Below are 27,619 nucleotides of genomic sequence, written 5' to 3'. Positions count from 1 at the left end.
GTGGAATTTGAAGGTACAGTCCTAAAGGTCTGATCTGCAATTTGGACTTAAGCTTGCAGATGTACTGTCTTCTCTACTTTCAACTGCAGAAATGCTTAACCTCTAAAATTGCATGACTGGTTTAATAGTCCTGAGTAGATCCACATGAATCAAACACTGCAGTAAATGCTCAAAGCACCCTTGCTTTCACCCCATATAGATGGTCAGAGTCTGCCTGTGACACGTTTGCAAACCAAAAGCCTGGTGGTGCAAGTGAGGCCCAGTTGAAGTGATGATTCAGGTCCCAGGAAAGGCTGTGGGTTTTCACTCCGTGCAGGGTCCCAGCCTCCTTTGGGTGGTGAACCTACCTGAGGCCCTGAGGTAAAGGGGCAGGAAAAAGTGGCTGGTGTGGTACCCACTATAAGCAAAACATCTCTACTGCATTGCAAGTGATTTCCTTAGTAGACAGGAAAGAAGTCAGAGAATTTGCTTATAAATGTAATGTACTTGTCCCAATGGGGAAAATGTCTTCTAGATACTTTAAACAAGGTGGCTGCTGCTAATTGTGCTACATAATATTGCTACAGATCTTGATAGTTACTCAGGTCTTCAGTGCCATCTAAATTTGCTTGCGTTCAGAAAAAAGGCACAAGACAACATGTTTATTTTGACAGCAACTGTCAGCAAATCATTATTGTAATGATGTATCTCAGGAAAAAAAGAAGAATTGAGTGTGTTAACCAGCCTTTTCTAATTATGGCATTTGTTAAATGCAAAATGGAAGGTTATTCTGACTTCTTTGGAGGTCTTGACATTGTTATTGATGTGTTTATTTTATGATTGCAAAAACTTACAGCATTATCTCAGCTAATAGGACAGTGGGAAAGTATAATGGCCATCTGACTTCCTACATATTCTTTTTATGTCACTCTCATGATGTCATTTGGACAAGAAAGTTGTGACATTTTGCCCATCCAACTAAATGCTTGCAGCAATGATGAACAGGAAAAAAAAATCTTAGAAGGATTTAAAAGTTTTGCTGAAACTCAGTTTTCCTGCTCTTGTTTATGATTTTTGGCAAATGTTTTCAGGGTTGATTGATCAGTGCTCTTATAAATATATAGAATAGGCAGGAGTTCATGTATCTTAAAATCTGGCTTAGATTTGCAGCATTAGCCATCCCTAGCAGGGATGCTGTCTTCCCTTATATATATAAATATGTATATATATATATTTAATAACATATATGTTATATAACATATGTAATCATCCCCCTGAATATACGTAGATGTCAGTTTAAAGTAACAGTAGCAGTCTTTTTCAGAGATTTGGAGTAGTAAACTTTTTTCCTTGGAGAATGTTTCCTCCATTTGTTTGTCCTGAAACTTGGTTCTTGGGATGTATCTACCTGCAGAGAAAAGGGAAATTTTGACCTGGAGTCGTCAAACCTGTGAGCCTGAGGACCCTTCTCTTCTTTGTGGACATTCTCCTAGTCCCTTCCCCATCCTGGAGCTTGTCCCCAGCTCATGCAACCCTGCTTTCAAGCACCCTCCAGAGGAATACACGGTGTATAGGAAAACACCCACACTGAATACACAGTGGTTTTGAGAGGCATTTCAAATTGTCTGGGAGCCTCTAGTACAAATAGTTATAATAGATATATTAGTTGCATAATTAGATATCTAATTAATGGAATATTTTACAGACAACAAATCAGTGTTAGTCATGGAGCAAGCAAAAATCAATCATGTTCTGGATTGCTGTTCCTTGCTTTCTGTTGGATATACTACGTAATGCCAGCCCTGTGAAAACTGCTAAGAAACAATTCTGCTTGCATTATAACAGAGCCTGCAGACAAAACACTTCAGTTGAAAGCTGTGTTTAGAAGGGATATCTCAAAAGGCCTGTTAGGATGTTCGTTTGGGTTTTTTGGGCTTGTACCTAAATACCTGAGTAGTGATGCCCACCTACGAAAGTGTGTTAAACTGAAAATGAAGCTGACTTGCATGTTCAGGAAATTATGTGACTAAGTTATCCATGGTTCAGGTCTGGATCAGGTTCCTAGTAATTCATTGAAAATTATTATTTGTGCATATATGAAAAATGAGTGTCTGCAGTCAACTTGGCCAGTTATTCACAGTCATTCCTGCAATTCTGGTGCAATTATGATTGCAGTAACTGTGTACAGAGGAACGTTAAACTCCAGATGGGTTGGACTAATGGTCTGTCACACCCAGTCGTCTTTGGCAACCCCAAAAGGAGAGGGTGTTCACGGGGAGAAACACTCCCTCTTTCAGTAGCCTGTCTTGTGTGTTGATTGATTATGTCACTGTCATCTTGTGTATTCTTCTGCTGGGCAACTGAAACCAGTGGGACTGACTGTGTTGGGTGGTGATCAAACTAGGTCTGCATTTAGTGAAAAAGGTCCTGGGAAGAGATCTTGTCTTAGAGAGCTCTTGGGCACCATCAAGAAGTAAGGAACACTGCAACAATGCTGAGGTTAGGTTGAGAGCAGCGTGGCTGATCCGTAGTGCCTGAGGTGAATGTCTTCCAATCTGGCGGAAAGCAAATTGAAGAGTGACGCTCGTTTTTGGACTGAAGACTTCTCAGGAGATACCTGAGCCTAAGGAAGGATGTTCTTCTCCAGAGTTGCCTGTGCCTGTGGTGGCCTGCCTGACACATGGGTATGATCCCTGCTGCTGGTCAGTCCCTGCTGGTGGAGGTACCACCCTCCTCACAGGCAGTGCTGGAGCTCTGACTCCACGGGCCAGCGCAAAATGAGCCTGAGTAGCCTGGCTGGCTCCTCATAGTGACACTTGGCCTGCAAGGGCCAAGGAGTGTCCCCGTGGGTCCTGCCAGTGGAGGTGGCGACACCAGCCCTTGGTGCTGGGAGGGACAGCTGGTGATGGTGGCGGTGCCACCGTTGCAGTGAGAACCAGGCTGTGCCAGGGAGTTCTGCCATCAGGGATTGCTGCAGCGGGATGGTCCACTCTGTGCAGCACTGGCAGACTAGGGGAGCCCTGAAAGGAGAGGAGTGTTTTCCTTTTAATAAATATATGTGTGTGCATATATATTTCTGTTTGTCAGATGTGTGATCTTTGTTACTTTTTGTACTTGGTTATTGAACCTTGGTAGAACAAACTGTGAAGGGTTTTTCTTAGTTGCATTTTAAGCTTGCAGTGATAAAAGAAATTCCAGTAATATTTTGATAATTGCTTTCTCTTAAGAATGTGTATAAATAATAAACACATCACAGGCAATACCATTTTGATATAGTGTAATTAATTTGAGAAGTGATCAAAAGGAGATTTAAATAAAATCTTTTAATTGATTTTTCTTCTTATGTTATCTTTAAAGTTACCTAATTTTTCTGAGAGCTCTTAAAGTAGCTCACTTGGATTGATTCCCAGTAGAATTTTCTTTTCATTCTAGATTATTGTAATTAATTATAAAATTGAGCTTAACCTTTCTAGGTTGTCAATATCTAAGGACAAATGTAACAAAGTCCAGGAAAGATTATTCCTGAATCTTGGGCAGTTTGTGGAGGAGGGGAGCTGTCATTTGACCTGTCAGGTGCTGTTGATATTTTGCTTTGGGTTTATAAATAATTTCCATTTCTCTTTTCAGCTGGGTAAATATATATACAATTTGAACATAAATATTTTGAAAAATCCTAACAAAAGAGACAAAGATATTGACTTATATATGCTTAAAATACTTTAGATGTGGAGATTAACTGCGAATAGTTTGATATCCTGACCAGTGTATGGAATTTTAAAAGCTAGTGAGAGCTGAAAATATCATTGTAATTTGTGGTGAAAATTTGTTAGATATAAGCTGTGTAAAATTATTGAAATGCCTGAGATCATGTAAGGTATTTCTTTATTTTAGGTTTCTCCAGAAATCCTCAACTACTCTCCCTATGACAAAACCCTGTGTGTGTGCATTCAGAGGCAGATTTGTGGCATGCCCAGGACAGGTTATCTAACCCTTCTTTCTTAATGGCTCTTTCATAAGGCCCCAAATTCTCATTTCTCATTATTTGCATTTATAATATGGGAGAAGGCCTTACAGAATTTGTAGCTCTGCACAGTTTGACCACTCTGCGTGCCCAGTGCTGGTGCCTGAAAGGATGGGAAAGATGTCTCTTCTGCCACAGACAGAAGACAAAAAGATAAAAACCAATGTGGATTTCCTCATGCCCAAAACTTCCTAACAAAGCACTTACTTTCCCCTTTCAAAAACTAATTTCAGGGCTGTTTGCAGAATCCTACTGCTGCTCCACTTTTGGAGCACTCATCTTTCTCAGTATATCTAGTAGCCTGGAAACCTGACCTAATTAGTTAAAAAGGAGGAAAGACGAATTGTGGAATAGATGAACAGAATTTTTAAGTAACACTTTTCATAAGGGCATGCAGGAGTACTTCTTGGCTTTGTAATTCCTCAGCTTGGGGCCGTAGAAATATGTAAGAGGAAGTTGATTGCAGCTGTGTAAGTTATTCTGTAACTTCTATAACTCCTGTGCTTGCAACCTGTCCCTTTTTGACTCGAAGCTTGTGTGAGCTGGCATCACTAAAGAGTAACAGGAGCCCAGTTGTTTCATAAAAATGTCATAAAAATAGGTATCTTAATCTCTTTGTATGTGTGCATTATTTTTCAGCGTATGCCTGTAGTTTCTTGTTGTTTGCTCAGAATGTGAGCTCTTGCTTTTACAGGACTGTTTTATTTCTGGCACATTTGTATCTTGATTCCAAAACTCTACTTCAAAATATTACTGTAATTCAAATCACTTGATTACAACCTAGGTATTTCCAAAAGTGGCAGACAACACTCAGAGCCTTATTTTTTATGGATTTAAATTCTGTGGCTGAATTCTTTGATGTCTAAGTGTCAAGTCCAACAGAATTTTTTTCTGCCCCTGAGGAATTCATAATACTGCTCTCCTTGGAGGAATCTCTAATATCTAGTAAGGGTCAACTTCTCTAACTGCCAGTTTTCAAAAGATTTGTAGGAAATTAATTTACATTAAACTATTCAGTAGGTCCAAGATGAGAGAGAGGAGAATGCTCCCCTCCCAAGTAAAAGCCAACATATTCCTGTAGGAAAGTGAACTAGTAATCCCAGAGTTTGTTTATGTATTGCTGAACTCTGCTACCAGCAAAATGCTGGTAATAGGAAACATATTCCATAAGAGAGAGAATATTTAAACTAGGGCAAAATTGGAGGTTATTCGCTCTCTTCTAGTGATCTTACTCTGTCTTTATTGCCTCTTCATTGAGGGCAAGATTTTGTTCAATAAAATATAGAGTGGCAATGAGAAATGAGCCCTAGTTTGCATTTATCTAATGTGCTCTTACTAATGTCTTGAGCGTTGGAAATGAGCATTTTGCAGCAATATTCTCAACTTTTGTTGATGGCTTTGTGAACATAAAATGTTCGGTTTCTTGTGCCATCAGTAATCAAGTGACGAGGGTATGTCCGACGCAGAGGATGTGGAGATCTCCGGGTGAACATGCAAGTCTGAAAACTCCCATCTGATTTCCCTATAACTCAGTGATTTTGCTTCCCTCACTTCAAGCTTGGCAGTTGGAACCAGCAAAATGCAGTTCTGGTTGAAAATGCCCGTGTAGCAGGTGTGGTGTGGGTACAGCTGAGCTGGAATTGGGGCTGAAGGGGGTCATTTGTCAGAGCTGTTCACCCCACACCGGGTTAAAGATCAGGGGCAGGGGAGCAGAAGTCTGCAGGAAAACTTGTCAGCATTTTGATAACTCAAAGCCCAGTCACTAGAAAAATCTTATATTTTAAAATACTAAGCTTCCCATTACGAAATCAATGAAAATTACTGTTTTAAACTAGTGAAAAGGTCTCCTGCTTTGGAGAGCTAAGATTCGCTTGGTATCCAGAAGGGCGTGACATTTTTCCCATGTTTGATTGTATTTGGTATATTAAATATGACCTCAGTGTTTAAGGTTAGTTGAGCTGTAATAGTTCAGAAAGATTTGGGGTGAGAATTTTTCAATTTGTTTTGTTAAGCCTCTGTAATAATTGTAAATAGTCATTCTTTCAAATAACAAATAGTAAGAGGTCAGATAATCCATATATATATATATGACTCCATATTTCATTACCAACGAAAGTTCACGGCAGAAAAAATGTAGCTATGGTTAGGTGGATATTTCAGAGAAATCATTGGTGTATAAGTAAAAAAAGCTTTAATGGGAAGAAAAATGTATGGAATTATGAAACATGATTGATAATTCAGAAGACAACAAGGTATGAGCAGTTTTTAGCTGTAGATGTTCCCTGTTAGAAGACAGACTTGCTTAAATATCATGGAGGAAACAAGAGGGATGACCTTAGTCGTGTTTTTCTTGATGAGGGATGATTTTCTGGCAGTTTGTAGATTGGCAGACTTATTTTTAAGTTTAAAAATCCCAGAAATGGGCTCAGTCATTGTTTACATTAATTCCTGATTATTCTGAGTACTAGAACTTGAATTCAGCAATGGAGCTTAAAAATTTCAGTCACCATTTTTAGCAGCACTATTTTTCCTCTGGGTCGTAAGGCTTGATTGATGAGCTCCAAGTTAAACTGATAGTGCAGTTTTCTGGTGCCCTTAGGATGGGAGGGAAAAACTCGCTGTGTTCCCTGTTGTTACCAACTGTTGTTAAAACACAGGTAATTTGTGGCAGTAGATTCCAGATGTTGCAGTTCCAGAAAGCACCTTTTTTTTTTTCTGGCATGCCTTATGCTTTTCAATTTACACAACATTAACTCATTTTTCATAAATGTCCTAGCTGGAAGTTTAAGATGGTTTTCTGTACCTAAGTGTTCTCATTCGTGCCATCAACTTTGTGACTGCCAAAATGAGCTAATAAAATTCAGCCTTTTCTGTTGTTTTATTTTGCAGAAAAATACTCAATTTGGTGAGTTGTGAAAATTAATCTACATGAAAAAAATATTTAAACAGTCAGGTTTCTGTTTAATTAATTAAAAATCTGCAGCCTGGGGCTGTGGGAACTGCCCAGCCCCTGCGGCCCAGGAGGGACCAGCCTGGGGAGCTGAACTGAGAAGAGGGGCACTGCAAGGCCTGTGTGACAAAAAAGTGTGAATGCTATTTGTCTTTTCATTTATCAAATTATTTTTAATAAGGAGTAGGACTAGTTAAATTTTTCCATGGAGAAATTTTTTTCTTTAAAATGCTGTGGTTTTGTTTGATATGCAGGAAACTGTTATTACTGCTTAAAAGGAAAACCATAGGTTTGGCATGTAAAATACTGAGACCTGTGCAATTTAAAAAGTAATTTTATTTCTGTAGCATCAAAATACAAATCAAAACAAAATTAGTGTTTTCATTTGGATGTTTTAACTTCACAACAGAAATGATGACTTAAATATCTTTGAAACTTCTCTCAGGAAAAACAAAAAACCTGGGAGTTCTTCATCACTTATGTGTATGAGAACCGCATTACTTTCCCAAACCACTCTGGTGTTAGTTGGTTAAAACTGTCTTAAGTCCACAGTGACAAGGTTTGAGGTGTATGTAGTTTGAAGACATGAACTTTAGTGACATAATGTAATCTAAGATGTTTTTTGCAGAAACCTACAGTGGGAATTTGGGTCTGTGTTGCTGTAGGAGACCTGGGAAGCCTGAGGCGTAGGGGAGAAAGCCTCCTGTGCAAGAATGTGGTCCAGCTGTGTTATACCCTCTGTCCAGCTCTAAAGGGTTCAAAAGGCTTTTTTGTTTAATATTTTCATTTGCATAGAGTGTGGGTTTTTTTCTTCTCAGAAGTTTAGAAGGGACTGAAGTAGACTATTTTATTTCACAGAGTTGTATTTTAAACCAGTGCTGTGCTAGTCCCTGGTGAGACCAGAACAATATACGCAATGCGTGGTGTTGAGTGAGGCATCTGGCTGCTGGAGATATGTCAGGATTAATACAGTATGTTCCCATTCAATTGCTACAGTTTTAGGTTCTTCTCAGCAAATTATACTGGACCAGGCTATAACTCATACAACATTGACTGTCATGCCCATACCGCTTCCAACTTTTCACATTCCATTGGCCTGTTTTTTTGGAGGAAGATGCCTTAGCTTTACATAGCAGTAGTTTTCCTGGAGGAAACTAGCTAAGGCAGAGAAAATTGTCCTGTACTTGTGCTGACATATGTATCATAGTGGTGCAAAGGAACTGAGAAAATTATTTGAAGTTGTCTGTGGTCTGAAATGTTCAGCAGATGGGCAGCTGTGACTTAGTAAGGGTTCTAGAGATGCAGAAAAGTGCACAGATCAGCAAGAATCCATTTTGCCCTGGTTATAATGGAAAACTGAAGAAGGGATACCAAATACAGGGTTATGTGGGATGATGGATTCTGTGTGATTCAGGTCTCTGGTAGTACCATGCCCACAGAAGGATTTCCATTGTTGTCTTTTCATGTTTGCTTGACTGTCTGGTGTCTTGTTATTTGGTGGTTCTTGTGCAGGGAACTAGTTTCCAGGTCTCCTGGAAAGAAAAATCCTTTCTATCCTTTCTTTCTCTAACCCAGACAACTTCTCTTGCAATAACATAGACCATAAGGAACAAGGAGACTTTTAGGCAATTGTAAATCAGCCTCTCCATTCACACTCCATTTTCCCTTCCTTTCATACAGGTTGATAAAGTGTGTGGGCAGCCCAGACAACAAGAAGGGAACTTGTCCTCAGCCAATATAGTGCCAGTGAAGGAAGTGACTGAAGCCCAGACGTTCGTGATGGCTCATGCCAGCCTGAACAATAAAAGAAGGTAACCCCGAGCTACAGTTGCTTTGAAACAAACTCTCTGCCTCCTAATTTGTGCTATTGGTTCCTTGCACTGTAATTTTCAAACCAGAGCCATGGCTCTGTCACCTTCTCTGTGTGTGCTCTCCAGCCATTGCCATCATGGATATTCATAGGGATGATTTTGTGGTGTTATATTGTGGGTCTCTCCAAGAAAAGCTTTTTACAGGCCAGACTTGATATTGTCGCTTAACACCAAGGTGTTCATTATTTCCAGAAATTTTCAGTGAAAGTTTCTCTTCACCAAAGTCTGAGGAAACCAATTTCCGCAGTTGAGTCTAAAGTACTTAAAATACAACTGCCCAGATCTTCAGGGACTTGAGCTTATCCAGGGACAGAAGTGTGAGGGAAGAAGGAGTGAAAGGAAAGATTCACTGCCCTGACACCAAATCAGTCCAGTCGGTCCCTGATTTCACTGTACTGGGGAGGAGTAGTAAGATCCCTTGGAATGTCCTTGATTTGGTACATAGCAGAGAAAGAGCTGGAGCATTTGTTTGGGCTTGTTGTGTCCGTCTTGGTTTCTGTTGAGACAGTAGACAGCTGAACTACAGACACTGGCCCAGGCAAGAGTATCCCTGCTCTCAGATCTCCTAAGTTTTTCTTTCACTTTACTTCATGTAGCTCCTGAATTGGTTTTCTGTAAATTGTAAGTGGAAAGGGAGGGATGACTTTGCAATCTCACTCATGATACATGAGTGGATAGCAGAGCTAACTGTCATAAAATCAAAGTGACCTCTTTCTGGCTAACATATTGTCCTCTGTAACAGCAGTATTGAGCTGGAACAACTTCAGCCAAGTGAATGGAATCCTGCTGGGCTTACACCTCTATCCAGGAACAGTGTCTAATCTGCCCAGGGAGTCCATGTGTATCTCTGTATGTTGGATAAATGGATGAAAGACAGCAATATTAAAATTTCCATTGCCTGGATTCTGGACTTTGAGTTGTGAAGATGAGATTTTTATCCATTTCTACTTTAATTCTCATCTTAGCTCGCATGAATGGAACAAACACTGCTTTAAAAGATAAAAGTAATAGCAGCAGGGCAAGTTTTTTGTGTGATAGTGGTAATTTTATCCCTCTGTAATTTAAACCCAAAACCTAACAGTTTATGCTACTGGTTGGAGCTAATCAATTTTTACCAAGCAAATCGAGAAAAGAGCATTAAAGAAATTATATCAATCAATTCAGCAGTAAAAATCCAAGGAACAGTTGTAGTACAATTTATAAAACACACTTTTAAAAACACAGAGCCCTAGACCATCTTCTGTGTAGCTCATGGACTTCACTGGGACTTGAGCACTAGCAACCAAAAAGGCAGAATTGCCAACCTATCAACAGGTGACCTTTATGTCTTTCATGGCATGACAGCCATTCTTTCTCACCCGAGGATCTGCTCCCTCCCCTTCCCAACCATATAGAATTATTTGGATAGTGACCTTTTAAACTGTAAGACTTGTAGATGGAAAAGAAAATAAACTAATGCACTGTAAATTAGACAATTTTCCAAAATTGGTCTGCACACTGAAAATTGATTTATCAAAAAAATCTAAACTAAGGCCATGCTTACATAATTAGCATGAAAAATTGCTGAAATACAGTGTTGATAGGTATTGTGGGGAGCCTGTGCACTGAAAATGAATGATGGAACCATGCCATAAATAGTGAGAAGTGGAAAAATTGAAAATATTCTCCACAACATCCTATAAAACACATGGCCTGAAGCTTGTACTTTGCTTCTTGGAAACAATTGTGAAACCATAAATAGAGTGAAAGATGCAGTGATTGGCAGCATCACTGTGTTGTTCATTCCCTATCATTTAATCCCATATGATATCAATAAAAAGCAATTTAAGGTAATAAAATATTATAATACATGTGTGAAGTCATTCCTGCAGTGGGTTATGTAGAATGCACTTAGAGTGACAGAGAACTGATACAGGGGGACCAGATTATGAGAGTAATTACGTGAATCTTTTTAGATGCTATTGTTTGTGCTGATTTTAAGAAATGAAGAGCAATAATGTCAGCTGTCTGTCAGTTGAGGTACAAGGTCACAGAGGGAACTGGTTCTGCTGAATCTGTCTGTCAGTTTATATAATAGACATCCCTCCAAATGATCCTTAATTCAAGGGGAAAATGGAACATGACTCCAGCCTTTTAAAAAAAGGAAAGAAAAAGAGAAGGAATGAGCCAGCACTCTCCAAATAGACACAAAAGCCGTGGCTCATGCCCTTAATGTGTCAAAATGTTCTGAACTCAAAGAGAACTCAACTGGTTGGCACGTCTGTGGGAGAAACCAGAGTCACGTGGCCTCTCATCTCCCCTATAGAACCTGGTCAGAAATGCCCTTAAAAAGCCAGTGCCAGACAGCTTATACCTACAGATGGATATTTGCTCCAAAGCTAATGAGTCTTTGCCAGGCCAGTTACGAAATCAGACTCCTTTTCCAAAGAATTTGAGAAGCCTGGTTTCAGCAGCTCAGCAGAGCCAGGGCTGCTCATGCAGCTGAGAAGTGAGATTGTTCAATGGCATCTCTTGGCCTGATGTCATTCTTGGGGGAAGGTGTTTGGGGTCTGGCTGCAGCCAGCCCTCCTCACCCTCTGCTGTCTGCACACGAAGGTCCTGCATAGTCCCTGAGGGCACAGACCAACTGGATCCTCTTTTGCTGTAGTTGAACCCTTTTCTTCTCCTCTTACTCTCGTGGGTTCCTGGAACATTTCCCATCTCTCTTTATTTTATTCTGCATTCCATTTCTACATATTTTTTTGTTACGCATCACTAAGTGTCAGGGACAATAGTGAAAGAAGGTGAAACTTGAATAAATGTTGCATGGTCTTGTTGGAAACCTTTTCCTCTGATTAACCTGGAAAGCATCAAATTGATTGTAATTATTTTTTTTGCATTACACAATGGTATTCAGGGATTAAGTGAAACTGGCAGCGTTACTGCTGCAGTCATTTTTTAATGTGGAGGTTACTATAACATGTAATAGAGATGACAAGAAAATTGAAACCATATGATGGTACAGAGAATGTAAATGGCATGTACAGAATCTCAGTGAGTAAATTGGAATGTTATTGCTGAGTTCAGCACAAAGAACTGTTCTGGTCAGGGTCCAGTCTCCTAGCAAAGTTGAATACCTGCCTTTTAGCGTCTCTGCTCCATGAAGCATTTCAAACCACTAAACACAGACTGGTTACAAAGCTGTGTATATAATAGGTTACATTTAATGAAGAACTGTAATTCATTAGGTCCCTAGTTGGAGGAAGCAAGCTTTGTAATTGTGTTTTGCTGTGAATTTACAGATCTTTTTTACATCTTAAAATAAACAACTTAGGAGTTTCTTTGGGAATATTTGAAGTCAATGGTATCTATTTTATTTAAAATTAAGTGTCTATTGAGTCAGACATCACATGATTTTATTAAAATTTGAGTAATAAAGTGCTAGTACAAAGCAGATTATTAATGTCAGATGCACATTAATGTCTGGCCAAGGCAGAGGTTTCAGCTGGCCCAGATTTTCCCTGTTACCAAATCTCATTTTGTTTTATGAGTGGCTGTGTTGGAATTGCTGCCTCAGTGATGGAAGGTGCCACTCACCTGATGATCAGGGCAGGTCCCTCCTCTTCTGTGGCCACCCCTGCTATGAGCTCTCAGAAAGTGTGAGGGCAAAGCTGCATCCTCTGCGTGTCCTGAGGCTGCTGAAAGTGGTCACTCTGTCCAGTAAGAGTGAAGTGGGTTCGGTGTGGAACTAGTTTGGAGGCACTCATTGCTCCAGCTCTGGCCATTGCGTTACACAGGAGAGCACAGGTGTGAGAGCAGGCTGAGCTATCAAACCATCTCAGTGGAAAATTACATCATGATGTTAATGCTGGATGCAATGTCTAATGTTAATTAAGGGACCTCAGTTTATTGGTGCCACAAAATACTTTTACACGAAATAATTGCCTGGGTTATTTCCACAGTTCTTCCTCCAGTATAACCCTGAAGCCTGTATCTCCTGTTTTGCAAAGCTGGGTGTTTGTAAATGGCAAATCTGACCAGAAGAGAACAGCAAAAAAATATCTGTACTTACACATTTATTAACAGGCAGTAAATTGCTTGTCGTATCAGAACGTGAATGCTGCTCATTTATGTCTCTCTTCCCTTGGTTCTCATTCTAAACTGCCATTATTTTCTTGTACAACTCCATGTATTTGCAGTTCTTCCGTTTGGTATCAGTTATGGTTAATTTAAGTACTGCTGAATTTATTTTCAGCTTTCTGCTGTGTGCTCTGCATTTGTAATTGTGCTTGTATTTGAAAATGATGGGGACAAAAAATCTTGGTTGCAATTTTCCCCCCCTCCCCAATATTGCATTGACATTTTTGATGGTATCTATATTTTGGAAAATCTCATGACAGTTTTTCTCCTTATTTATTTTCTTTTATTATCCTGTGCATGTGCTTGATGACTTTTCTTTCAAATAATTTTTACTTTTCTCTTTTGTTTCTCATTTCTTTTCCTCATTTGCCTGAATTCCTGCTTCTCCCCTACTCCCCAACTCTCCTGATTGATGCTAATTCTCCCCGGCCTATTCCAGTTCTCTGCCTCTGAAAGCTTCAAAGAATGACAAATCAAGAAGTTTGAAAAAAATCTCTCGGTAAGAATGAAAACAAGGTGACATCCTTTGTTGTCTCTCCAGTTAGCTCATCTCCAGCTGTAACCTAGAAGTTGGCACACTTTTGATTGCTGCTTTTATACTGTGGGGTGCTGGGAAACTGTACATTTTCTACCCTACTGAGTTTAGTTTACACTGATGAAACGTAAATATTTTTGCTCAGAAAGACTGAGAGTTGGACACAGAATTCTCTGTTTGCTAAGATGCTACTTTGAAATGTCAGAGCCTTACTCTGCTGAGAATGCAAAGGAGTTTAAACTTCTTGGGGTGAGCTGGGTAAGACAAGCTTTAGACTGTCAAAAGGTGCTGTTTTTCTCCTTCAAAGAAAACACCAGTTTAGCACCCATAAAATCTTTAGCATCTGTGTTGCCTTTCAGAACTGATACTCTCAGGCTGTTCTTTCAAGTAAGCAGCCTTCGGGCTGGGCCTGGCTTTCCTGCGTTAATACTTAGAGCTTGTATTTGTAAGTTGGTAGTCAAGAGGTTGAAATGCTGATTCCCTCATCATAAGCCCAAAAATTCCTGCTTTTTTCTTTGCTTAAAATAACAGCTTCCCTGCTCTGTTATTTTCTTTGGAGCATGTGACAGTTAATTTATCTAGACCAGGATTTCAGATTTCATCCCACAAGATAAATGGGATGGTTGAACACTTGAAAAAATATAAAGATAGCTTTGGGGAGAGAAGACCACTCACTGCCTAAACTGTGTAGGAATAGATATTTAGCCATGGACTTTGACATTGTTTAAAACACTTGTTGCTCCTAAAGGAATGATAAATCCTGACTGGTTTTGTGCCAAGCTTCATCCAGCCATATCCCCAGGCACGTCTTCACTGCAGCATCCTCTTATGGCCTGCCAGGCTGAAACATTGGAAACCAAAATGAGTCCTTTGGCCTTCCAGTGGGAAGTTCTGAGACAAGCAGATAGCTCTGTGATAGCTCAGTTTGTGTCCTGCATCTTGTTCTCCCTATCTGTAACGTCTCATACCAAACAAGAGCTTCTAAAGCGATGAAGGAGGGTAATTTCTCATTCTGAAATACTCTCAATTGAGATGGGTTAACAGAATGTGTTAAAACCACCCTTTGTGTGCGTAATTATGCCTGTTAACACTGGACTAAATCAGTTTGGATGATAAATAGGGGTAGAAATACACTAGAAATAGAAATCCATTCAGATTACTTAAATTCTAAAGTCTTAACCTTGTGGAGGGTTTAGTTGACAGGGGCTTAAATTCTGAGTTTCCTGTTGTGTTGTTAAATATGTTCCTCCTGCGTTACAGAGAGTTCATCAGTTACATGAAGCGATCCCGCACCTTTTATGCCTCTATAGCAGAACGTCTGTGCGATGGAGACCTGGTCATGAGGGACAGCTCAACCTGCTGGAATGGAGAGGATGTTGTGGAAAGGTAAAGTTACAAGTTAAAGTTTGCTGTAGTTATGGAAAAAGAGACTTCGTATCCTTCTGATGGTTCAGCAGCAGCATTCTACTTTGGCAGCTAATTTTTTCCCCCCTCTGCTTTTTATCAGGGTCTTTGCCATCACCCTTTGGACTCTAAACTGGAATATACACTTTCTTTCCATGAGCTAAACTTCTTGCTGTCTTGCTTTTACTCTGTATAACATGAGGCAACATCACCCTGAGGAGAAAACAAGATGTTTTAAGCACAACTATATCTTTATTATCATTGTCAAAGTATATATCAGTTTTTGCAGTGAGAGCTTGTTGAAAGTGTACCAGTGAATGTTCTCAAAAAACTTCTTTTTGTCAAAAAAAGAGATGTTCCATGGAATTGTTGTTGGTTTTCATGATGTTTCTTTTTGAAGTGTGTTTTGTGGTTGGTAGCAGTTATAAAAGGTGCAGTTCTAGCATTCTGTGTTCTTACTTAAAAACAATTGTCATGCTTGTAAATTGTTTTGTAGGAACTTACAGAATAATTCCAATATGGAACAGAGAGAGATGTGACAATTATGTCTGTCCCATTAAAGGGAGTTCTGACTCCCACACAGCTCTGCTTAGTTTTCTCGTGTGTAAATAACTTCAGCTTAATTACATCTGAGGTATTTGAAGATAAATGCATGTCTAACACATCCAAAGATAACTTTTAAGTTTAATGTTTCACTGTATATTGTCATTATAAATTATTTGTAAAGCATATGTTTGAAGATTTTGGCAACAATGTAGTATTCTAAATATTTACATGATTGTAATACTGATGGAAGTTTTTACTGTAAAAGTAGTGGAGAGGAAACAGGAGGAATATCAGTATTTCCACTTCAGAATGCCTTTTGCTGGTGACGTGTTGCTGGATCCACAGTTAACTTTTAGAACAAACAGATTTCTGGCCAAAAGAAAAATAAGAAAAGCCAAGCAAGCAAAAATAAACATTTTCTGTGTCAACTCTCTGAACAAAAAAGTTAATAAAATGTTACGTTTAATTTTTATCCTACTTTGTTAAAAAAAACAAACAAGCCACTTAAATTCCTGATATACATGTTTTAGAAAGGCATTAAGGGGAAAGCTGTTGTTATTGTCCTTTGCCCGTCTGTGACTTTCCCAGAGTTGGAAACACGTGGAAAAGATTCAGATTTGAAAGCGACAGGAAAGCTGGGAAAAGTATCAGGGAAAAGACTAACAAGATTCCTCATATTTTGAATTAAAAAGCAAAACCAAAGGAAAGAAAAACACCAAGAAACAATCTACCCCCAAAGATGACAGCAGCAAAAAACCCAACCCCACCACCAAACTCTAAATGTCTGTCGTTAACACATTAAATAGGCTAAATGGAAAATAAAAGGTTAGATTCATGTGTTAAATCAGAAATATATAAAATACCATATAATAATATATAAATATTATACACGTATATACTCTCTTACAGTATTGACTGCCTTAAAAGGAGGAGACTTTCTGGGCAGCCTGCACTGCCAGCAGTGCTACACAGCAGCACAGACAGGGCTCCTGCTTGCTGGCAGACTTTGCTCCTTTCATTATCTGTTTTATAGGCTGGACCTGTCACAGTTCTCCCCGCATGGGACATAAACCTGTCCTGGTGATGCCTGAAGATGCATTTCTCTTTGCTCTTTCTCCTTTCCCAGGACACCAGAGCATTAAATATCAGCAATAGTAAACAACTGAGCTCAAAATAGAGCCTTATTATTAACTGTGTAGCAGAAAATAGATCACTCCAATTAATTTGGTGGATCTCCTGTGAACCTGAGTTTAAGGTTGCTCAGGCTGTGGAGCTGGTAAAAGCTGCAGTTCCTGTTTCCTTGATACTTCTTGCATTTCAAAATGCTGCTTGAAAGCTGAGCATTATATATGCTGTGTGCTGATTGGCACACAAGCTCTTTAGGAAGAACAAACTTGACCTTCAAAACCAAATTGACACACAAATGCAGCCTGAAGCAAAATGAAATGAGGATCCTGCATTCAATTAGTAGAGAGGGCACCTGAGGTCTGTGAGAGGGTCTGATAAACAGAATTGGGCCTTTTTATTTTATTATAGTTCTTTGGATTGGGTTTTATTGTGTTTAAATCATTGCACAAAAATTTTGAGCTGCCAGTTAAATACATCATAAAAAGAGTCAGGTTTCCACTGGCTTGAGAATATGCTTCTGGCCTGCTCTTCAGATGAACAGGAAAACATGCCTTTGCTAGGAATCCTCTAGTGTCAGTTCAGGACAACATTAGAATTACTTGCACCAGGAGTACTGCCTTTCTCTTCATTGCTCTTTTGAGCAGCTTGTTCTTGGAGCAAGACTTGATATAAGAAAGAGTCTGTCACGATAATGAATAGTCTCGGTATACAAAAATGCTCAGAGAAAATGAGGCTGGAGCAGTAGAACTGGAAAACTGTTTTGAAAAGTGAAGCAAGCTTGGAGAAATTTCTGTGCTGGAACCTTTTTTTCCTGCCAGTGATGATTGTCTCAATACCATATCAGGAGAGGAGACTGCAGGGGAAGTTGATGGTGTTAACCATTATGTGCTGCCAGGACATATGCAATCACACAGCACCTTCAGGATGGACAAGGGATTAGACCCAGCCAGCATGGGTTTAGGAGGGGCAGGTCCTGTCTGACCAACCTGATCTCTTTTTACGATCAGGTGACCCACCTGGTGGATGAGGGGAAGGCTGTGGATGTGGTCTATCTAGACTTCAGCAAGGCCTTTGACACTGTCTCCCATAATATACTCCTGGAAAAGCTGGTAGCCCATGGCTTGGACAAGTGTACCCTCTCCTGGATTAGGAGCTGGCTGGAGGGTCGGGCCCAGAGAGTGCTGGTGAATGGAGCTGCATCCAGCTGGCGGCCGGTCACCAGTGGTGTTCCCCAGGGATCAGTGTTGGGCCCAGTCCTGTTTAACATCTTTATCGATGATTTAGATGAGGGGATTGAGTCCATCATCAGCAAATTTGCTGATGACACTAAATTGGGAGGGAGTGTCGACCTGCTGGAAGGCAGGAGGGCTCTGCAGAGGGATCTGGATAGACTTGAGAGATGGGCTGATTCCAATGGGATGAAGTTCAATAAAGCCAAGTACCGGGTCCTGCACTTTGGCCACAACAACCCCCTGCAGCGCTACAGGCTGGGCACAGAGTGGCTGGAGAGCAGCCAGGCAGAAAGGGACCTGGGGGTATTTGACAGGAAGCTCAACATGAGCCAACAGTGTGCCCAGGTGGCCAAGAAGGCCAATGGGATCTTGTCCTGTATCAAAAATAGCGTGGCCAGCAGGAGCAGGGAAGTGATCCTTCCCCTGTACTCTGCGTTGGTGAGGCCACACCTTGAGTATTGTGTTCAGTTCTGGGCCCCTCAGTTCAGAAAGGATATTGAGGTGCTGGAGCGGGTCCAGAGAAGAGCAACAAGGCTGGTGAAGGGACTGGAGCATAAGTCCTATGGGGAGAGGCTGAGGGAGCTGGGGTTATTTAGCCTGGAGAAGAGGAGGCTCAGAGGTGACCTCATCACCGTCTATAACTACCTGAAGGGAAGTTCTAGCCAGGTGGGGGTTGGTCTCTTCTCTCAGGCACTCAGCAATAGGACAAGGGGACACGGGCTTAAGCTGCGCCAGGGGAAATTTAAGTTGGATATCAGGAGAAAATTCTTTACAGAGAGAGTGATCAGGCATTGGAATGGGCTGCCCAGAGAGGTGGTGGATTCACCATCCCTGGAGGTTTTTAAACGCAGATTGGACGTGGCACTGAGTGCCATGATCTCGTAAATGGACTGGATTTGGACCAAGGGTTGGACTCGATGATCTCGGAGGTCTTTTCCAACCCAATCGATTCTATGATTCTATGATTCTATGACTAGACACCATTCATCTGAGACATCTGGAAGGCCTAAAGGGTTAAATTTTTCATTGTGATACCGTATTTTCTTTAGGACTGCTCCAACATTAGAGTCTGGGAAGATGGGAAATGTGAAGACATCATTGTTTTTTTAGCAAAATAAGGATTTTGTAAAGGCGTGGATGGTAAACTTGGTATATGACAGTAAAATCTATAGAAACTATAAGCAGATGAACACGGTAGGGAAATGAATCTAAATGTTGAGAGCCTTTAGAAGGTGATAATGAGCATGCAGACAGGTAGATTGTGGTGTTCTGCTTGAATTTCTGATAGATATTTCATATCCTTCACAAGAGACTGGTAGAATAGATGGTCATGGCGTGGTGTTCATGATACAGGCATGTGGTGTCTGCAGTTCTGCTGTGCCCTAGGCTTGGAAAGATAGAGCACAACCACAAATGTACAGAAGGAGAAACGAGGAGGAGGATCAGGGGCATGAACTGCATCCTGTATGTGTAGTGGCAGGCACTCCAGCCTGGTGCAGAAAAGATAGAAGAGAAATATGTGGCCTATAAAAATCATGTGTGCTGTGGAGATGCCCAGTAGGGATTTCCTGTTTGTTCTCTCTTTCATTACAAGAACACGGGACATTGTTAATTAGTGACAGCTTGAAAGCAGAAGTAGATATTCCTTTGCTAAACTTCTGGTTAAACTGTGAAACTTCTTGCCTCAGGATGTTTGGGTGTTCAGAAAAAATGGATGAATTAACGAGCAAATTCAGCCGATAGAATAATAAGTTGTGTAACTAACTGTCTGGGCAGATATGAGGCAACGAGGCACCACATCCATCTCTCTCTCTCTAAGGCAAAAAGGCAAAAGATTTCCTCTAGTCACTCTTAGCCACTTGCTCCCATGGCCTTCTCTTCTGTAGAGACTGAATGCAGGAGCCGCCTTCTCCTCAGTAATATCTCTTCACCTAAATGAAATGCTGGCGTTGAATGAGTTTCTCCATTCTGCCTGGCCACAGTAGCCAAACAGGATTTGCTGTCTCAGCCTTATAAATGGCAGATTAGTACAATACAGCATCCAAGGACTTTCCCCAAAGCTCATATGGAGATTTTCTGTTGTACACAAAACGTGAATTTCCCTTTAGAACTCCTTTTTAATGAAATTTGGATTTTTGTGAAGTCCTAGTTGGACTAGAGCATCCTTCTCAGAGACTGCTCTTTCTCCTGCTGGAAAAGGCAGAAGGAGATTTGGACTCACTGGCAAGCTTTTGGAGTGTGTCTCTCTACAACAAATGGGCAATCCTGATTTGGAAATAGCACTTTTGGGGATCAGTGGGTTGTGAGTACTAATTAAAGTTAGATAATCATTCAGTCTTTCCATCTCTGCCTGCCTACTTGTCTCTTGTAGTTTCTATTTCCAGAGGGATGAAACAAATAATAAACAGAAGGTGATCTGCACATGGAAGAGTTACGATATGATGAGTGTAGCCATAGTAGCCAACTCTGGGCACTGCTCACTCTCTCCCACTCTTTGGCCAGGGCTGTGCCATTAGTTCCCATGAAGAGGCTGATTGCAATCTGAAGACTATCAACTGCAGTGCCACTGCTTGGGCTTTGGGGCTGGAGTGTGGAAGTTGCTCGGGAATGTTTGGTAACCTCAGCACTTGAGGTGTTAATGGCAGCCTCCTCCTTGGTGTGTCTGGACCTTACTCTGAAGCAGCAGCGATGGTGCAGCAGTGCTCTGCATTTCCTGAGCTCTGCTAAAGGTGCATTCTCAGGGCAGCTGCAGAAGATTTGTTCTCCAGTTATTGTCACATAAATGGTCATATGCCTTCAGCAAAACTGTTCAGGACTCCTGTCACAAGCAATGTGTCAGGATCTCAGGATTTTTGAAAGTTGAGGGGTCTGCCTGTGACCTGTGTTGGAGTGCAGCTGGCTGGGTGTGGGGACTGTTCCACAGAGGAACACACTAAAATCTCCTCTGTCACTCCTACAGGAAGTGTTGTCATTTTATAAATTGAAATTTAGAGGCTGACAGATGCTACTGAGAATTCTGAGAGTGCTGCTGCCATTTCAAATATCCTTTTAAGCAATGAGTACTTGCAGTTACTTTGATCTACTCTAAAATGCACACCATTGCTATTGTGGTGTTGCAGGAAGCAAAAACCAGCTTGGAGTAGCTAAATGTAAGCTGGTAATGAAGAAGAAAGTGAAGTGGTGGGTGCTTGGGATCAGTGCAATAAAACCCTATTTGTTCAGGTGCTGTAACGGGCTTTTAGGCTGCGTCTCCAGTGCACAATAGGCACTGATCTTCAGAGAAAGGGATCCGGTGCTGATATCCCAATGCCGCACTTATCTGTGCTTGTTACCTGGGAGAAAGGCCTGCCCCCCACCTTACCACGAACTCCTTTCAGGTGGTTGTAGAGAGCGATAAGGTCTCCCTGGAGCCTCCTTTTCTCCAGGCTAAACAACCCCAGCTCCCTCAGCTGCTCCTCATCTGACTCCTGCTCTGGGGATTTTCCTGGGGACTGCACACCTCTGTCATCCTTGACGTGCATCCTTAGTTTCATTAAGAAAGAATCTGGTTCTGGGATGGCTCAGCAATATAAACTGGAATGTGAGAAATGGTGACACTCACTTTTAATTGAAAAGTATAAACCTGATGCTAACATGCTAATGTAGACACACCCTGTGGTCACCTGAATACTTTCATTTGAAGTTTGGGATCTGAAACTTGAACTGCTTCAAGTAGTAAGCACTTAAAGGCTGTAATTCATGTGTATATAAAGAAGGTTGTTAAAAAATTTTACCAGTGACAATTTTGGTAGCGCACTGCCTTTTAACAGTGAGGTGCTGTAGTGCTTCAGAGCTCTCAGACTGGGCTGGCTCACAGGTTTGCTGAGGAATTCTGAGCCAGCTGCTCGTGCTGGATGTTTTGACACCCAGTGAGATCCCAGCAGGTGTGGCTGCAGATCCTAACCCAAATCCAGGCTCTTGCTGCTTCTGCTGCTGTCTTTGCTGTTTACAAAAAGCCCCAACTCTCTTTAGAACAGGGTCAACCTTCAAGTTGACTGTGAAAAGGAAAGCTTTCAAAAGTTTGGCAAATTCTTCCTTGGAAGAAGCAAATCTGAATCATGGCCACGCTGTGCAGCAACTTTAGACAACTTTTCTGAGGGAAGGATCACGACATTTTAGATCAGTGAGACATTTCACAAGTTACAGTTGCACTGCAAATACGTGGTTTGTTTCAGGAGTTATTGCTGCTCCTGTGGAATGGGTTCAGAGTTTCTGTAGGATTAGGAGGTTAAAAAAAAGTATGTTATTCTCTATTTTTACTTTTATATTTTTCAGAGTGATAGGATTGCCATCTGCTTCAGAGATTTTTCTTTCTCCAGGCTTCTCTTCATATCACTTGATTATTTTTTGCACCTTAAGCCAGAGTAAGATCAATTTACAGGACTTTGGGCAAGCCAGTAGTGGCAGAGTACTTTTGTAAACTTGTGAGTTATACATGTGAAATGAAGAGCAGATTTACTAGGTTGCACATGTTGATGTTGAAATGTGCCAACAAATCTAAAACAATTCTGCATCTGGTTGTATTTTTAGCAGTCTGAATTCAAACACCAGCTTGAGGATCCACCACGGGTTTTGATGGAATGAATCTCTGGCAAAACAGAGCCCCTGCAGTGGTGGTTGTGGGCTGCTGATCTGTACTGTGGCTGTGTGAAATGGCTAAGTGAGGGCATGAAGAAATTGTGTCAAGAAGAAATGAATGTCGCTGGGATTTTTTTTGTTTGTTTGTTTTTTGTTTGCCATAGTCATCAAAATATTCTGAAAGTAAGTGAAATGCTGCCTTAAATCCTGGTGGTTATTCAGTGTTTCATCATGTTCTGACTAGACGTAATTCAGAAATATTTCAGTAATATTTCTCAGACCACTCTTTCCTCCTTGAAAATAAAAGGGTGTGTTCCTGAAAAAAACAGAATTAGGAAGTCCATGTGTAAAAGAGCAATGACTTACTTCAGACCAAAATAACTATTATGTTAATTGGGGTTGGATTAGATGATCTCTGGATGTCCCTTCCAACCCTAACAATTCTGTACTTGTATTTAAATGGGTTATCTGTTAAGTCTGTGCTATTCCACGAACGTTTAAAGCTGTTTCTAAAGTTTTCCATCCACCACAGAAAGTGGCAGTTTTAGATTATAAATTAGAGGACAAATAAACCTGAAAAGCTTATTCCCCTTCCGGTTTTTGCATGTACAACTCCATTTTGAACACTGAGCCACCTGTTTCTGCGGTCAGGTCCTTATTGTTTGATTTCTCAGAATACTTTTGAGAAAAGCAATCTTCTGTACTTGATTTTTTTTTTTTTTCAGGTAAGACAAGTACTGAAATATAGTTACAAATGTGACTGAGTTGTGTCCTCATGACTTTGAAGCCTTGGCTGTTCTGCAGCCCAGTTTCACCATCTCGAGTATTCACATTTTTAAAACTGAAAAACACAATGAAATTTTCTTCCTGTTGCTGAAAATCCACAGCGTCAGGAGAACTATGAAATTATGACCGTATGCAAAACGCTTTCAAATATGAAAAACTGGAAAAGGAGAGAAAGAGAGGAGGAATTATTCTCCCTGTTGTTAGGGTGATTCTTTCCTCAGCTAAAGCAAATAAAGAATTTTTGGACACTTTCCTGATTGGTCCCATCAAATTTCTGTGAACTAACATAATTATTTTTAGTCTTAACTAAATATTTGTTCATATATGTAATATCTATAAGCAGGAATTAGAACTAGCATTACAAATAACAGCTTTAAGTGTGCTTTAAGCCACTGTATTATTTGTTTTTTGTTGTTTTTCTGTCTGCCCTGTTTCTCATCTGTTGAGCTACAGCCGTATCTAACTTGGATCCTACATAGGAATGTTGGATCAGAAGATCAAACTTAGCTTTATTTGGACTGAGGAAAGAAAAACCTTTGTGAAAATCAGTTTAGGGAGTTTTGTCTTTGCTGCCTCTCAATTTCAAGAGGATTCCGAAATCCTGAGTTTCCAAATGAAATGGTCTTTCTGTTAATGCCAGTGAGCTTGATCTGAAATATTCTTCATGGTGGTAGAAGGAGAAAAATTCTGCTGGTCAGACATAGCATTCCATTGCACAGGTACAGATCTCATCATCATTTCAGGTGGATCTTTTCAGATGTGTGTGGGTGGATTTTATGTGGAATGGTCACAGACTTTGCAGTTGGTATGGCATAAACATTTGAGATGTGGTAAAACCTTTATTCTGATTTCTCCAAATCTGCCATGGTTTTGTAGTGCTGTGAGGAGTTAAGAGGGAGTAAATCCATGGTCCTGTCACTGAATTGTACAGGTTTCACATGGAATACCCTGGTTTGATGGGGGGTAGAGGAGGAGATTATTTTACAGCAGCTGCTTTTCCAGTTGGAGGCACTTTCTCTGGAAGCTTCAAGTGTAACATTTTAGGGTTAAAAGCCTGCATGGAAAAGTGGTTTTTAAACCAGGTTACTAGGAACAGAAGAGAAGGATGTTTTGTAACACCCAGTAGAAGCTCTCACTTTTTTTCCTTCCTTCTCTCCTTAACTTGTTTTTCTTGGAACTTTGCATGAAGTGGAGGGATTAGGGGACACCTGTCCATAGGTTTGAACAGATCATGTCACTGTTGTTAGACTCTAAGGGCCTGTGCAAGCTGGCTTAGGAAGGAAGTGCCAAATCACAGTGACTTCCTTTTCGCAAAATGTTTTCCCTTAGAGGCTTTCAGTTTTTATGAATTTAGCACTTTCATTGTCCTCTTTCTCATGTCCTTAGGCTTTAGAAAGCAGCCCTTTGGATATGGAAAACAGAGATAATCATTCAGCCTTAGCATGCTTAAAAAGTTAACTTCTGTTGTTCTTGTGCCATCAGTCTAAGCAATTTCTAGAGGTACACTCATTACTGTAAGTTGCAAATTACTATCCATATTTTTTCCTGGATTTTGCAGTTTTTAGGGTGTTTTCTAGGACTTATGTTTTTTTGGAGTTAGTTGGGTTTGGGGTTTTTTTGTCAGTTTTCTTTGGTTGTTTTTTAAATTTTAAATCCCGGGGGATAAACCAAATACACGCTGTCAGAAGTGACCGTTTAAGACATAAATTTACCTGAGTTTACCCTTCTGAATGATGCAGAGCTCTGACAGGCTTTGAATGTCAGATTTTGTCCTTCTCTCAGGATGCTTGAGGGTGAGGGCTAAAGTTCATTACCATGAAAGCATGTAAATGTTAATAAAGCTGCTAATTACCTCCTGCATTGGTCTCTTCCCTGCTTTTGAAGGCAAATCAATTAACAGCAGCAAAGGCTAGCACTGGGTCCTTCTCTCCAGTTCACTTTTCTCAGATGGGATAATAAATCCTGTGGGTTTTGTCATTGAAAATTAGACATTTTGCAGAAGTGAAGACAGAGGGGTTTCATAGAAACCCTTAACCTTTCTGTTACAAACATACACACTTGATCTGTTCTGCAAAATATGTTCATGAATTTGGTCAGATTCAGATGGGACAGTGCGAGGCCACGGTGCATGAAGGAAAGAGGGGGAACTGTGGGGAAATCAATCAGGAAGTGTAGATAAGGGGGTATGTGGAGGTCAGCTGTGTGTGAGAAGAGGGGAGGAAATGGGAGTAGTCCAGACAGGCTGGAAAGAACAGCTGAGGGTGCTGAGCTGACTGGAGAAATCTTTGCTGAGATACCCTGGTCTAGAGCTCCTGGCATCAGTCAGTAAAGCCTGAGCCCTGCCACAAAGATCAGCAGCACAGAGGCTTTATTCACTTCTATGGAATACTCTGGATTTCTGCTTGATTGATGTGAAGGAAGTTTCTGGAATTAGAGCTTTGGGATTGGTCATAAAGAAGGATGGGAAAGCCAATATGTTTGATGTGCCGATTCTGTTCTCCCCTGCTTTATTTGGGCACATTTTCAAATTGCAGTGTAATACCTGAAACTCTTGAAGGCCACATTTACAGCAAACTAACAAGCACCAGTGCTTGGCAGACTCTTCTAATAGTTGTGAGGTGCATTGAGACACACAGCAACCTGCATTATTTTGCTTTTACAAGCTGAGAGACTTCACCGATGATGGAAAGAAGCAATGATATTGTAAACACAGAGTGTGATGCACATAATGAGATTAGAACTGTTCTTATCCCCAATTATTAACCTGTAGTACTTAGTTAAAAATATGTATGCTGTAAGTAGTTCCACCACAAAGGGCTGTAGTAGGTTTTAAAAGATGCTCACAGAGGAAAATCTATTTAACTAGGAAAACGTAGCAATATAAGGAAATGAATGCCTCAGTAGGGATATAATATCTGTCCTTCTTATTTCTAATAGAAATAAATGGAATTTTAGTTCAGTTTTAGAGAGGATTTCTTAAAAGAAATGTCAGGCAACTTTCAGTTAGGAAAAGAAAATTTGGTCTAAGTGAATTGGTAATATATGGTGAAAGTGCAGTTTTTTGATAGCATTTCACCAGTACTATAAAACAGAAAAAGAATTGGTTAGTATTGGATATTCTGTGTGTACATGACCCATGTGAAGTGATTTGTTATGAAAAGGAAGCACACAAATTCAGCCAAGAAGCTCTGAGTTATTAAATGCCAGATAATAATGCCTAGATGGCTTTTCTCCTCCAGGTTCAGAGAGGGCAGCACAGTAAGCTGATACTAATTGAAGGAATTACTATGTAGTGCCAGAAAGGATGTCACGGATATACCTCCCAGGGGGTTATGGGAATATACAGATGTACAAAGGAATGTCTTCTGTGGTGATTTGAAATCAGTGCCACGTAGGATCCTGTGGCTACATTACTCTTCTGCTTCTAGTTCTGCCTCTATGAAAAAAACCATGAGCTGTTTAATCTACAGTGACGTGGGAGAGTGGAGAAGACTCATTTACAGTGCCATTAAAGAGTTAGCAGAGAGCCCCTTGTCCCTATTTGTTTGATGACGGTCTTACTCTAACTAAAACAGAGTGGGGAAAAATGGCATTGGAAAATCTGCTCCCTCGTTGTAAAACTGTTCCTAACGAGGCTCAGTGCTCTAAACATTTTTGAACACGTGGACAGCAGGAAGTGGCGACTGTCTTGAAAGCTGTTACCCATCACTACTCTTCTCAACTGTTTAAAGTGTTACAGTTTACTGTTGATTACCACAGTAGTTATTTTTCTCCACGGATTGGAAAGATATATTTACTTTTTCAGGCAAGGGCCATTTCTAATACTGCATGGGACAAAGCTGTCAGGCACAAGCTTTCAGCCTCTATTTTCTGTTCAGTCAAAAGGGTCCCTATTACACCTTGGGACCATTTGCAAGGCTATGTTAAAGAACCAGGATACAGAGCTGAAAAGTAAGTGGTCATGAAATACCTTATGTGTCCCATAACTACCTGTGAGCTTTCCTCTGCTCAGGGAAAGCTGTCAAGATCAAAGAGAATACGTCCCACAGCTGCTGGGCTGTGTAGTGAGACCTGATACCTTTGGAATTCCAGACAGAAGTTTTTTAAATAAAATTCATTGTCCATAAAGAACCTTCCCAGCTCGGATGCTGCAGCCAGTTGGGGCAGGTTTGGGTTCATTTTGTGACTGCAGTGGGTGGGAGCAGCAAACTCTAAAGTGCAGGCTGGATCACAGCCATGTTCTTGAGAACAGATATCATTTTATGCACCACATATACAACCTTTCTTCTTGTGCTACAGAAGGAACTTTTACAAATGTACATCATGAATTTGAGTGGCAAGCCCTCCCTCCTTTCCCTTTCTATTGTGCAAGGAATGCCAGCACATGTGCCCATGTACATCTGCTGCATTGTATTAAAGCTTCTTCTTGTG

The 27,619-nt window shown here is 40.6% G+C and overlaps 1 protein-coding gene across 5 annotated transcripts in view; it reads left to right on the top strand.

Moving 5' to 3' along the window:
* The window catches only part of LOC135419954 (glypican-5-like), a 363,117-nt gene that overhangs the window by 107,869 nt on the left and 227,629 nt on the right, over window positions 1-27,619 (top strand). For 3 of the 5 annotated variants that reach the window (XM_064666977.1, XM_064666979.1, XM_064666981.1), the window contains exons 4-6: window positions 8,631-8,761; window positions 13,380-13,439; window positions 14,736-14,861. In XM_064666977.1, coding sequence (XP_064523047.1) covers window positions 8,631-8,761; window positions 13,380-13,439; window positions 14,736-14,861 — 317 coding nt within the window. The remainder of the gene's footprint in view (window positions 1-8,630; window positions 8,762-13,379; window positions 13,440-14,735; window positions 14,862-27,619) is intronic. The other 2 variants (XM_064666978.1, XM_064666980.1) reach the window with 2 other exon arrangements.

This window comes from Pseudopipra pipra, chromosome 10 (genome assembly GCF_036250125.1).
Source record: "Pseudopipra pipra isolate bDixPip1 chromosome 10, bDixPip1.hap1, whole genome shotgun sequence".
Classification (NCBI taxonomy): domain Eukaryota; kingdom Metazoa; phylum Chordata; class Aves; order Passeriformes; family Pipridae; genus Pseudopipra; species Pseudopipra pipra.
This window is presented reverse-complemented; position numbering and strand designations above follow the sequence as displayed.